Here is a 14,116-nt window from a genome sequence, read left to right as displayed (position 1 = left end):
ATAATTTAGATGGGAGTTTGGGCTAAGCTCGCTATGGAAACAAGAAAGTTTGAAAGATTTTGTTTCTGTGCTTCTGTACTGCAAATAAAATGACCTGAATCTAATGCTAAAATTCAATGCTGAAGATAGAAATTATGATTTATTGTCAATTGTGAGTCTTAGCTGGGTTTTCAAAAATGAACGTATGATGTTTGGTTTGGTTTTGCAGGGCTACATCAGCAACGATTTCCGAGCCAGCTCAAGTTTTCCAAGAAAATTTCTTAACACATAGGAAAAGAAAATGGAGAAAAACTTGAAATTGGGAATTCAGATTCAGGGATGACGGCTGGGTATTCAATGCCAACCGTAGGTAGGAAAAGAAACAAACAGTTGTAGCAGTTAGCAGAAATACAAACTACAACAATTATTAGGTTGGCAACTAATAAGTATGTTTATTTTCATCGATTGATCTGCAGATAATTTTTTCCAATAATAGATTAATCATATTGTCTAAAACATGTCAGCAAATAGTGAAAAAAAAATGCCCATCACAGAGTTAAAGGTGACGTGTCCAAATGTCGTATTCTGTCCAACCAACAGTCCAATTTTCAAATATATTCCATTTAAATTGATATAAAACTGAGAAAGCAGCCACTTCTCACATTGGAGAAGCTAGAATCAGAGAATGATTAGAATTTTCACTGCAATTAATAGCTTATAAATAATAGTTGCCAGTTGTTTTTTGGCCAATCGATTAATCCACTAATAATTTCAGCTCTAAATTAAATATAGTAAATCCATTATTCAACAGTGGATAGATTTTTGCCTCTACGTCGCCCAATATGGCTTTGTTTTTATGATAAGGTGAGGCTGTTATATCCTTCACTGCTACTCTCTCCTTGGTCCACTATGTGGTGCTTTAGTGCTGCCACAGAATTAGTGCTGAAGCTGAGCCTCCTAATAGAGGGTGATGTCAGTGGAAAAGCTTTGCCAAAAACTTGTCAATAACAAACAGATTGAGACACACACACACACACACACGCACACACACACACACATGCACACACACACACACGCACACACACACACACACACACACACACACACACACACACACACACACACACACACACACACACACACACCTTGCTGTTTTAAAGCTTCCACTTGGCCAGTCGCTACGGCAACTAGCATCTGCTTTTTTAATGACAAAAATGCATTAACAATGACAAAAATATATTGATGGAGTGAGCTTTAAAGCGTAATGACTTCTGCATAGCTGCCTCCTGATCCCAACAGAATCGTTTGTCTCATGGCTCTTTCTGCTTTCTAAGTAAAGGCTCAAGAGTCAATTAGGTGCATTGGGTCCTTAGTAACACAATATTATTAGAGGCAAACAGATGCAGCATGGGGAACAAAAGTTTATCAAAGTACCATTAAAGGCTGTAGTAATTAGGAGCAGGGCCCAATGAGGGCTTGTCACTATTTAAGCTAGCTATTTCTACTAAGAACAATTCCCCTACAGGTACACAACATTCATTTCTAAGGGGACCCAAGGGGTCTAAGGGGACACAGAGTAATAGTGATCATACTGTTAAGAGACCCAGTTCACATTTACACAAATGAGATGAGTTTAGAGAACAGTATTTGCTTGCAATGCATCTAAAATTCAAATCAGCTAAACGTGTGGCTCAGACTTAACATAACTAAATAAAATATGCCATCCACATTTAAAAAGGCAGGAGGCATCTTTTCTCCCAAAGAGTATAACTCATGATGTAAGTGAGAGCAGGGAAGATTTAGCTATAAGCCAGATATTAAACAGATAATGGCCTAATGCCAAAACCTCTGCCCTCACTGCACTCCTCTCCATTAATTGTATTCCTAAAAGGAAAACATAATCGCCCTTCTATTTGAGCAAACAAAATGATTTGCCTTGTGCAATTTTCCATTTTTTTCATTATGCACCTCTTGAGCGCACGTGACCTTGTTAACTGGAAAGCTTTCATTTCAATTAGTAAGGTCTGGGTAGCATTTTGTTTTCTAGAATCCAGCTGCAGAGTTCTGAGGCTTTGCCATCTACTTCATCAACATTCAAGGTTTTGTTAAGGTGTGTTTGTCTTCCGGAGACTTTTCAGCTCCAGAAAGCACAAAGAGCCCTTGATACAGCTCCATCAATTCTATTAGCAGACAAACACTGGATTGGTATTCCATAACAAGTGCTGTTCACAATGGACTAGATAATCATCATCGCAATATGTGAATTGGTGGCAGCATATATAGTTCATTTAACAATATTAGAGATTGTTGTTCTAATTTAGCTTACTTTGCTTTGCCTGAACTGGTCCTGCCTTCCAAGGCATTCATTTCTGATCTCGGATCTGGACCTGCTTTACATTTGTGAAGTTAGAATTTTACTATGGCTGTGCCCTGCAAGCAAAACACAATGATGGTTTGAAATGCCTATTTGCAAACTCTCCTGACTCAAAAAAAGGTGGTGGATATAGATATTACGGATTTGCAAAAGTTTTAATTCAGGTGAGGTGCAAATGAAGCAACATGGGAGGCAGATGGGGTCATTACTCGAGGCAAAAGACTCATCTTTTAAGCCAAGCTTTTTCATTAACGTTTTTTTGCTTGTTTTCTGTATGTAAAGGGGATTTGTTTTACATGACAGGGGATTCAAATCAAATGGATTATTAGTAGTAGTATTTTTAAGACAGATGACTATAAATATATAGTTTTAAAAATCGAAACTCAAGTGGATGGCAGAGTCCACACCACAATTATAACGACAACGGCGAACGATAAAGCGGGGATGACTTTCAGAGTGATTTAATGAACGATAGAAACACTGACAGCCAATCAAAATCCATCTGAATTTACAACGTGGCACTGCAGATGACACTGCGGAGAGATTGCATTTACAAAGGACTTGATTGTCCTTCTCGCCTATGTAAAACAGAACATAAAATAGTTCACTTATGTATGAACTGAGCAAGGTCAGCGTATTTCAGCCGTCTTTGTATTTTCAAATTAGTATTTTGAAAGTATTTCTCATGTCACAGAAATCACTGAGAGTGAATCTTGTGTTTTGGATGTTATTATACTGCCGGTGATCTGCTGGTGTTTTTGTTCCGATGCTCTGCACATATCTGATACCGGCAAGCCTGCTCTCATCCCCGGCTTTCTGAAGCTCTGTGCGTGCGGTCCGGAGGTCCCCCGGGGACTGCTGGTGGACAATAACATTAGATTTTTTTTGAATGTACCCAAAATCACAAATATGTAGGATATTACTGCAGACATTTGTGTCCTCCTTACTTTGCAACTCCTGCTGCTCTAGTGTATTATGTATTATCAGTTGGAGTTGCTGTTTAAGGAATGTTCGTCACATTACCGTTTATCAGTGTGGATGCTCACATTGTTGTCGTTATAGTTATCATTATAGTTCTTGTTCTTGTTCGTGGCCCTTAATGCAGGGTGTGAAATACTTCTACTCTCTACCAAAAACTAAACCCACCTTGTTTCCTCCATCGTACATGGCCCAGCCTGTACGCTTCACTCCAAGTGCAACATGGGAGTCAGAGGCATCCAGGCAGGTAACAGGATGACCGTAGACTGAGTGGAGCGTCCGTGGCTGCTCCTCCCGGGGGTCCAACAGGTACACAGCCTCTTCAGCTACCAGGGCCGCCAGAGGGCACTGCTGCCCCCTGCCTGGCACCAAAACTAGGCTTTCTACCTGCCATACAGACAAGACAGAGGCATATTTTACTTCACTTATAAAATGTACAGTACATCCAAAACTTACTTTAAATATTAGCAAATGTCGTTAAAACATTTTTTTATTTTCTTTCTTCTATTCTTCTATTGTTTTCCGTTTCTCGTTAAGCCATACACTGTACAATGTATGGTTGCAACTGAAGATTATTTTCATTAATCAATTAATTGGATAACATATAAAAAATATATATAAAAAAAAAAAAAAAAAAAAAAAATACCGAACACAATTTTCCACATCCCAAGGTGATGTCTTTAAAATTTTCAGCACTTGTACAATTTCCTGCCAGAAACTGAAATGCCACAAAGTGTGCAATCAGTCAAGGGGTGTTAAATGCTTCCATCATTAGGAGACACTCTTAGATAAAAGTGACAAGAGGGAAATGCGTGTGGCACAGACTATTAATTAACACAATTGCCTAGTATGGAGCATGTAATGCATATGAGGAATCAAACTGCTTGACTTACAGTCTTGGGCAGCCGAGCCTGGCAGACTGTCCTCCAGTAGCCGTGATCGTCGGCACAGTCCAGCCGAATGTCAGGCCCAGCGGCGGAGCACAGGACGGGACTGTCAGGGCTCAGGGCCAGGGCCTGGATCCTCCCTGTACTCTGGTAGTGGAGGAGGGGCTCTCCACCTGTCTCTGTGCTCCACAGGTCCACACAGCCTATAGCCAGAATAGTAAAACGCAGTCCCTTAGAACCTTAAAGTGCTCATATTATGTTCATTTTCAGGTTCATAATTGTATTTAGAGGTTATATCAGAATAGGTTTACATGGTTTCATTTTTGTTGTACTGCAGCTCCTCTTTTCACCCTGTGTGTTGAGCTCTCTGTTTTAGCTACAGAGTGAGGCATCTCACTTCTGTACCATCTTTGTTGGGAGTCGCACATGCGCAGTAGCTAGGTAAGGACTACTACCCAGTCAGAAGCAGAGTATGAGGGCGTGCCACGCTAGCAGCTAGGTGAGCATTATAACGTGTGTTGCAAAGTGATGCACATTGTCACGGAAGTAAAGGCTGGACTACAATAGAGCTGTTTGGAGCAGTTTGTGAACAGTGTTTTCTGTTGAAGATGGTAAGTGCCTTTGGGGTGGACTTTGGGCTTTTTCACTTTGTAAACCTATAACGTGCACAAAAAAGATTTATAACACAATAAAGGAAAGGGAAAAAGTAAAAAGCATAATATGAGCACTTTAATTACTGCACTGAGACCACCCTTTTTTTTTTAATCAAAGAATTTATAAGATACGATTTAATGAATATGTTTCTGTCTGTGATGTCTTACTATCACCAAGAAGAACTCATCGTTTACCACAGGATCACACTGCATAAACACACACTCACCATCTTCATAAGTGGCAGCAGCCACTGTGCTGTTGACCTGGACGTAACGAACATAAGGTCTGGGTTCAGAGTTAGCTGACAGGCTGTTAATCTTCAGGTAAGAGGCTGTCGAGTCCCAGTTCAACGTGTCCCACAGTCTCACATCGCCAGACGTGTACCTGGGATACAAACAAGCACATCAAGTCACACTAAACATTCATAATTCACATATTTAGCTTTGTAAAAAAGGCAGATGAATGACACAGAATAATTATTTCTCATTTTTCCATCACAGGCTGACAAGTTTGTCTCCACAACAATACCTGACGTCACCCTTTCACCACTGAATCATTTCCCCTTTCACACTTTACGCCTTTACTCACTCTGACTTCTTGTTATTCTGTTTTCTAATATCTTGGTTACATGATCTTTCCATGATTGTTTTGGCTGAACATTTCAACACTTATTACAGGTCAGGTATGGGGATTTTTTTACGTTGCAACATGTTGCACAATCAAATTAACTGTGATAATTTTTTCTGTTAACAAAGAAGACCAGAGTTGCGACCGACAATTTTCAAAAATGTCAATTTTGATAAACAAGTCCTCTAACTGATCTTTTTTTTTTAATTGTTGGCAAATAATTTTCTGTCGATCCACAAACTGATTATTCAACTAATTCTTTCAGCACAGCTTCAGACAACTGGGAGCTTCTAGCACACATACTATACTAGTGCCAGTGTTTCTCAAACTGTACATGACAATTCCCAAAAAATCTGGTTTGTACTTGTTTAGAGCTAAAACTATAAATGAATTGAGTGACTGAGCAACAATTAAAAGATAACTGACTAATGGTTTGTCATGTTTCAAAACATTTTGTTGCAGTTTCGCCAGGGTGAGGATTGCTGCTTTTCTCGGCTATATTTGATTGTAAAGTGATATGTTTGATAATCAGCAGATTAATCGATTATGGAAAGAATGGTTAGTTGCAGCCCGATACTTCGGACAACGATTGTTTTCTCTCCCTTAAAAATAAAGATACAAATTAAAACTGCAAATCTTTCATTGGCCTTTTACTTTTCCTTTTTAAGGAATTAAAAGCTTTTGCTCTATTTCCATTTGTACGAGCAGAACGGTCTACCTAACTGTGCCACAGGGAAGGCCCTTCTGTGCCTGAAGTCAAACCAACAGGCTCGTTATTAATCCAACCGGTGGCTCACAGTACGCAGGTCAACAGAGGCTGCCAATCTCCTCGGTGATTGTTAAGTTTGCATCATCTATACAAATGTCTCATTACTTGTTGTGCTAATAAACTTATGAATGTTAAAATACTACATGTAGACCAGTAAAGTAAATTTCACATTCATGTACAACCTGCCCTCATCCTTTTTTTTTAATCAGCCAGCACCCCCTCCCCAAAATCACCGCTTGTACTCAATAGGCTTCTGTTCTGTCCTGGACCCCCTTCTTTCCGTTCGTTCTTCACCCAAGTCAATGAGTTCTCACTGTGGGAGACGACAAACTGCCAGTGTTACCACCTCCACAGTTCATCATGTCTGAGCAAGTATCCGCCTCGCAGCCAGAGTGTGTGACACAGTGACAGCAAATGTGGCAGAGGGTGTACAATGTGTGCGCCCGCGAGTGTGTGTGTGTGTGTGTGTGTGTGTGACTGGCATTGCAGGGTTTGGCAGGAAGTAAACAATAGGAATACACACTTTCACTTAATTGGTACGTCACCTCAACGTCGACTATCAGTGATGATGCTGAATCTCATCCAAGTCATTTGTCAAAACTTTTTTTTTTTTTTTATGTACAGAAAACTTTGTGCACAGATTACTGCAATCTTCATGCCAAGCCTCACTAGACTTTGTATCACTGTGTGACTCCAAGAGTTGCTGGGTTAATGAGACAGTGTCTCCTGTTGCCTTTTTGGTGCCAAATCTCATTTCCCCGGTTTTCTTTAAAGATTTTTTTGTGGGCATTTTAGGCCTTTATTTCCATAGGACAGATGAAGACATGAAAGGGGAGAGAGGGTAATGACATGCAGCAAAGGGCCGTAGGTCGGAGTCGAACCTGCGGCCGCTGCATCGAGGAGTAAACCTCTATATATTACATTATTACATTACATGTCATTTAGCTGACGCTTTTATCCAAAGCGACTTACAATTGCTATATATGTCAGAGGTCACACGCCTCTGGAGCAACTAGGGGTTAAGTGTCTTGCTCAGGGACACATTGGTTGATGTATCGCAGTGGGAATCGAACCCTGGTCTCCCACACCAAAGGCATGTGTCATATCCACTGCATCATCACCATATGTGCGCCTGCTCTACCAACTGAGCTAACCCGGCCACTTCCCCGGTTTTCTAATAAGATTTTGTAGATGCAATTGAATCATTCTAGATTTCTATTGATTTGTTTCTAGTTAAACAAATTCAAGTACTTTCCCTGAGATAAATGACCCTTTAAGTACCAATAATAAGGAAAGTTATTGATGTTGTGAATTTGTTAATAGCAATGGTAGAAGAAGAAGGATTTAATAGTATGTTCACATTTGGCAGACTGTTTTATTTCATGTCTAGACTTATTTGGTACTGTGTGTCCTACATCTGCTAACCTGAAAAGATGCAAACATATTGTCTTCTCCGATGAGACACAGCAGGACTGAGGGGAATCTAATCACATCACTCCCTGGAGACAATGCAAATCTCCTTGTGGGCAGTCTATCATGCTCCTGTGGGCCCTCACAATCTATCACTGTCTCAGCCCAGTTATTTCAGGGCAGGTTTGGTTTGCACTCTTCCCTCAACGACTACTGCCATTAGTAGCGCCATTAGTATGAGTATTAAAAATATGTGACAATATGCATCAATGAGCAATGATCAAAACTGAATTGCAATATAACTAAATCTGATCAAAATCGACTCCAAGGTTTGAATTTCTTTGTTAATGCTGGAGAGTGCAACTGTCCTTCATTGCTTATAGTCTTAATATCTGTCCATGTCCTATTCTTAAATCTAAAATCAGTTCATGTGACAGTGTTGCCAATAAAGTGTTACTCCGATCACGTTCACCATTTTCTTCCTTACCGGACATTCTTTATTTTTCCACTTATTTTTATGTTAATAAAGATCTTGTAAAAACATGTATTGCTTTTTTTCATTTAAGACATTATTTGCATGTTGCACTAAGCCCAATTTTCCTATTTTCGGCTCAGGAGGAATACATGTAAGAGGACTTTGGTACAGCCTGTTTGTTCCTTTCCATCTTTGTTTAATTTATTGTGAGTGTATCGAACATTGAACGCTGTAACGCAACATAACGAGCCATGATCTCACGGGCTCATTACATCCTATCCATTAGGCAACACTCTAAACTCATAACTGCTTTGCAGCCAACAGCAGAAGACTGGCTACAGTGAGTTTTAAAAAGGAACATACATGTTTCCATAAGTAAACCAAATGGCAATCAAACATCTTGTGTGCCCAGTATTGGTGACAGTTTTGCATCATTCCCAAGAACGACCTAGTTAATGCAAATGTTTTGTTGTTAATCACTAATGCATCAGTCAGTGATGCACAACGCCTTACGTCTAAATGTCACACATTTTAAATCAAACACCCAGTCATAAATCAGAAGATTTATAACCAAGATTTATATCGAGATTTATATGACAAGATCAAGAGTGACAAAGAAAACAAGGCAGATGTATTCAGGGTATACAAGCAGAAGAAGTTACAGCTGATGTTAATGCGCATCAGATGTCAGAAGCATGTCGGAGTCCTTGAAACTCACCCAGCCAAGACAAAGTTGTCACAGGAACTGACGTCACACAGCACCTTCCCCAGCTCGAACTGCAGCTGGCTGATGGATCCCACTCGATTCTAGACAGAACATATTACTTAGCTGAAAAACACTGTTCCATCCATAATAAAAAAATACATCATGTTATTGCAAGCAGGACACTAACTTAACTATCTAACTAAACTACAGAGAAGAAGAGGTTGGCTTTCAAAATTAAAGTCTTTGTTATTATTTTTCTTACCATTTAAATACAGAAGAGAACTTTCCCATTACTTTTTACAGTAACTTTTTACATTACATTTCCCATTACCATTTCGAATGGTGTTTATTGCATTTTATTATACAAAATATAAATTACAGTTAAAACTGGAGACATATAGTCCATGGTCTACTGGGGATTTCACCACACAAGCTCCAGTGCAGATGTTGAATTTGGTTGATTCTGATTCCCCACAGTGCAACAGATCGAGCCCACCTTCCAGTTGGAGCGCACAGTTTTGGCCGAGTTCCTGCAGTCTCGCAGCGTGCTCTTCCAGCAGGGCGAGTCAGACATGCTGGCATCCTGAAGGTAACCCTCCCCCGTGCACATCTTGAACCACAGAACGCTGTCCTCCGCGAGGACTCTCCATGCCCTGCTCACCTGGGAGGAGATTGGACAGTGTTACCGTGGATTGAGTCAGCATACATTACGAGCTTGCATCACTTAATTTATTTGTGCTTAACGAGCCCGGCTGACTGCCAAGTGGACTGTGTACACCACATGCTGTAGGTCGGCCACACAAAATGTAATTCATTAATCTTTACCAATTAAAGTCACATCAGGTATTAATGCTGCCCTAAGCAATTCTGCTTGTTGGAGGAAGTGCAAGGTAACTGTAATTTAAGGACTTCACAACCAAGAAAAAAACTCTAAAACCTGAGATCAGCAAGCTGCAGACAGTGTGATCACTTAACAGGAAAGAATACCGAAGGGACAAGAAAGACAACAATTCAGCAAGCGTGCAAGTTTGTTGCTTTTTAGGAATTTAATTTGTCATTTCACCAGCGGAAGAAGATTTAACTGACTGAAAAATCTGTCCCAGGCCTCCAAGCTGCAGGCTTAGTCCCTCCCAGATTGTTACCCTTACCCGAACCGTACTAAAATATGCCGTACCTAAATTCAACCAAATCTAACTTGAGCAGTCAGAAATTGCTGGCCTAAAGTTATGATTGCTGACTTTTTTGGTTTGTGACCCCCTCACAGTAGAATGAAGCAGCATCTACTTGCAACCTCTCCTCAAAGGTCTATGTATGTCTAGGAGTTGTAAGCTATTGAATTAAAGTGTGATTTTTTTCCTTCTCAAGCGTTATATGAATACTTGTTAGAGGACTTTGTAAGGTAATACTGTCCTGTATTTTAAAAGGAAATAGCGAGAAAATAAACCTATATGTTTGTATACCTAGTACCTACATGTTTCTTTTCTTTGTCTCTGTTATCTTTATCATATCATGAGCCCTCAGATTTACCTCTATGGGATCTAGTCTTAATCAGCTGTTTATTTGTTGTAGTTTTTTAGCCGTTTCTTGCTTTTGTGCAACTCTTTCATCCGCATGTCGATATATGCAAAATAAAGTGAAAATGTGGCTATTGATTTGGTGTGTGAGGGTCATTCCTTTCTGTCGTAGTCTCTTTTTTCTTTCATTTTAAGCTCTTGCCAAGAATAGTTTCACCACAGCAGCTTACCTGTGCACATCGGCCTAGCTCAGTAGAGTTTAGATATTGGAATATCTTCAATGCTAACTCGTACGGCAGCTCAATATCAAAGAAGGGAATGTCATTGACTTCATTCTGCAAAAGAAAGAATTACAACACACATTATTTACTGAGCTAATTCTGGTCAACCACCATCCACATCATCATCATCATCATCCTCATACCAGATCCTGAATGAGTAGATCCAACAGCTCCTCGTCTTTCTTGACCTTTCTCTTAGGCTGTTGCTGCTGTGGCTGCTGCAGGGATGCACTGCATGCGTTGGTCATGTTTTGATACTGTCTCTTTCTCCTGGTTCTCTCCTCCTGAATCCTGTCCAGCAGGGGACTGGTCCTCCCATCCAGCAAACTACGTGCAATGGCCACATACTCAGGCTGATCCTCTGACTCTGCTGCAGCGTTTCCTCCTCCACCAACACATGCTTCATCCTCAATGCAACCAGCCTCTTCTGATTGTGAAGGACTACAGGCCTTGTTGAGATTGTTTAGGTCTTCAAAATACCTATTTTTGAAGTCGTTCTGGCCTGCCTGAACAGAAACATCCAAGGAAGGGGAAGGAGCACACACAAGTGGCTGATCCTCTTTATTACTTGTTAGTTCTTCTTTCCAACACTCCCTGAACGCAGCAAGTTCGTCCTCGGCCATATTTTTCAATCATCGTTGATAAAATATTACTTTATAGTGTTATAAAGCGGTGTCGTGGGAATGTGTTAGTTATACAGACCAGTTAAGCGAAGCCATTAGCACCGACGCAAAATTTGCACGTCCTTCTCTATAAACAGTCCGAAGAGAGACAACGCGCTGCTGTACTAAAGTTCCGCAATTTTTTAATTCCGCAGTTTTATTATAGACGCGGCAATTCTCAGGGATGATGTACGATTTTGTGGCCACAACTGGCAATTGTTCTGAATGTCATTGCAAGTATTTCCTATCCCATGCCAGCGGGGTGATTATATATAAAGAATAATACAAAATGCATATTTTTACTGTTAAAATATAGCAGACGACAACACGCCCCAGAACACCCTACAACAAAAGACTCCTTTAGATCAAACCAGACAGGAGAGATTGCATCTCTCTTTTGGGAAAAGATGATGTAAACCCCACACCATGTGACACTGTAATGAATAATACAGTAGAGAGAGAGAGCGAGAGAAAGGAAGAGAAAGGGGGGGGGACGCAAACACAGAAGAAAAGGAGGGTCGTATATGTTCAAGATTTAAAGAGAGAAGACTGGGTGTTCTGTCTGAGAAAGATGTGCTGGCTGCCGATAGACCAGCCTTTGCTCCTGCCCGGTGACTCCACCTGCAGTGCCCGGCGACCCTCGCCGTGCTCGGTGGCTCAGCTGCTCGCGTCTCGCCTGCGGAGGATCGGAGACCAGCTGGAGAAAAGCTGGACGGCCAGGGAGACGGGCAGCGGCTTCAGCTGCGGGGGCGGAGGGACGGTGGTGGTGACCGGGACAGGCCACTTGAAGAGCTTCCTGTGCACTGCAATACATTTGACCGTGCTCGTGCTGGTCGTCGCGAGGCGACACCTGTAGGGCGCGAGACGACAACGCCAGCAACAGGTGCGTAATTAACAGTCACCTGCGTATGTTGTGTGTAGGCTATGTCGTGTTTTTTTTTTTTAGCTAAACTATGACCTCCAACTGTTAAGAGTAAAACAATAAATAGCTGAGGTATGAACAAAAAGCTCTTATTTTGTTCTGTAAAAAAGGCTATGTAGAAACATACATCCAAAAAATGCTGTTAAAAATATGTTTTAACTCCTGGCTGCATTAGGTTAATTTAATAAAAACAATGTTAAAGTAAATTGCAGGCTAATTTGCGAGCCGTACAGATAACCTACATTAGACAGAAGGTTTCTCTTCGTCTCTACTGTAGGCTGAGAAAACTTCTACTTCTTCAAGTTTCTTGGTCTTTCAGATTAATGGATAAAATTTAAAAAAAAAAAAAAAAAAGAAAAAGAAGAAAAAAAACCTGCCTTATATCCTCTTCAACATAACGTGAACCACAGGTGTCTTATACATTGAGTTATTTTGTTTTGACATACAAAACAGGTGTTTTAATTGCTATAATTTTACAATTATCAAGCATTCGGTAATTGTTAAACCTTGTGAATAGATTAATTCTCATAAATACACATAGCCTAAACCTTTAACACTTTTCAATTTTAAGTTAAATGTAACGTCAAACAAAAAAGTGGCCTAACTATGCACATAAAGCGCAGGCAAACTAAGTTTTGATTCGCATTTAAGGAATGTTACATGAGGAATAGTAAATGTTTTCAATTGGCAAGGTTGAGGTTTTTTCTGTCATTCATTTATTGTGTCTTTAGCTTTAGTTTGCTGTATGGGCTATAAAATAAAATATCCTAAATTTGTATCTACTTTTGACCAGTTGGCCAGGTTGCTGTTGGGAAAACAACCTGGTTTATAGGATGTTATAATAATCTGTCAGGTAGAATGAGTGAGGTAGATTCTAAATGCACATTAATGAATAGCCTACATGGAAATCATGAGGAATAAGAAGCGGATGTGTTTGTTTACACAGCTATGAACCAATTTCAAAAATGTATGTATGGATGTTTTATGCTAATAAGTGCATATATTATATCTCATATAGATGGTGCCTTTATGACCATGCACGAGGAACGGGCTCTCATCATATGCACTAAAAGCAAGGGATGCATGAGAGTCGGAGGATGCGGTCCAGGATGGAAAGTGCAGCAACTAAAAGACCGACAGAGGAGGAGGAGGAGGATTTAACTTGACGTCTGACTAAACTCCATGTGTCATGAAGACTTCCTCAGGCCCGATTTGGATGCACTGAGTTTTATATCGAGCTCACACACTGAACCCCAGCAGCCCTGCAGTCAGCCAGTTGCATGTCCTGCCCCTGCGTGACTCTCCGATTCAGTCATCCCAGTTATAAAACGGTGATGTAATCCTCCCCTGGTAGAATGGAGGGAAAAGCTTACTAATAGGACTCCTTCGAATTATCACCTCCCACGATGTGAGTGCATGAACGACAAAGGGGTTAGACTGATTAGACCTTTTCATTGTTTGTATGTAAGGCTACAGCAATCCTGAAACATGCACTGAAATATTTACATAAGCTATACTGTAAGTGTAAGCTTGTAAATAATGAGAGGATACATGGTTTTATAGATGTTTTCTACAGTGTTTAGGTGATGTTTACACATTCTCCTGTGCTTTAGCATTATCTGTTGGGGGCAATGTTAAGTGGCTTTTCATCATAAACAAGATACAGGACCTGTGCATCGGAAGCTATGCTGTTAATGCTGTCTGTGGTTTCCAGAAATAAGCTTTCTCTGATATAGCAAGTGTAATGTGAGCAGAATTACTGAACATGTCTTTTTTATAAAGTGTACGTGTTATTTATACAAATTAAATATTTCATATGGATTTTTAGTAGTTACCGTAATAAAATCTCATTCATCTCAATCTCATTCAGTCATTGCA

The 14,116-nt window shown here is 40.3% G+C and overlaps 1 protein-coding gene and 1 long non-coding RNA gene across 3 annotated transcripts in view; one reads left to right on the top strand and one right to left on the bottom strand.

Annotated features, from left to right (window-relative positions):
- Positions 1-11,824, bottom strand: part of fbxw8 (F-box and WD repeat domain containing 8) — a 24,568-nt gene extending 12,744 nt beyond the window's left edge. Inside the window, exons 1-7 of one of the 2 annotated variants that reach the window (XM_036008795.1) lie at positions 10,798-11,824; positions 10,604-10,708; positions 9,356-9,520; positions 8,872-8,960; positions 5,099-5,256; positions 4,225-4,421; positions 3,500-3,718 (exon numbers count right to left, since the gene is read on the bottom strand). In XM_036008795.1, coding sequence (XP_035864688.1) covers positions 3,500-3,718; positions 4,225-4,421; positions 5,099-5,256; positions 8,872-8,960; positions 9,356-9,520; positions 10,604-10,708; positions 10,798-11,277 — 1,413 coding nt within the window. In that variant the 5' untranslated portion in view covers positions 11,278-11,824. The remainder of the gene's footprint in view (positions 1-3,499; positions 3,719-4,224; positions 4,422-5,098; positions 5,257-8,871; positions 8,961-9,355; positions 9,521-10,603; positions 10,709-10,797) is intronic. The other variant, XM_031305547.2, reaches the window with a different exon arrangement.
- On the top strand, positions 11,824-14,098 carry LOC118496582. The gene is made up of 2 exons (XR_004899174.1): positions 11,824-12,199; positions 13,257-14,098. It is a non-coding gene; the product is annotated as an uncharacterized LOC118496582 (long non-coding RNA).
- The last annotated feature ends 18 nt before the right edge of the window (positions 14,099-14,116 follow it).

The sequence above is a fragment of the Sander lucioperca genome, chromosome 2 (genome assembly GCF_008315115.2).
Source record: "Sander lucioperca isolate FBNREF2018 chromosome 2, SLUC_FBN_1.2, whole genome shotgun sequence".
Taxonomy (NCBI): Eukaryota; Metazoa; Chordata; class Actinopteri; order Perciformes; family Percidae; genus Sander; species Sander lucioperca.
Note: the sequence above shows the minus strand (reverse complement) of the source record. Positions and strands in the feature narration are given on the sequence as shown.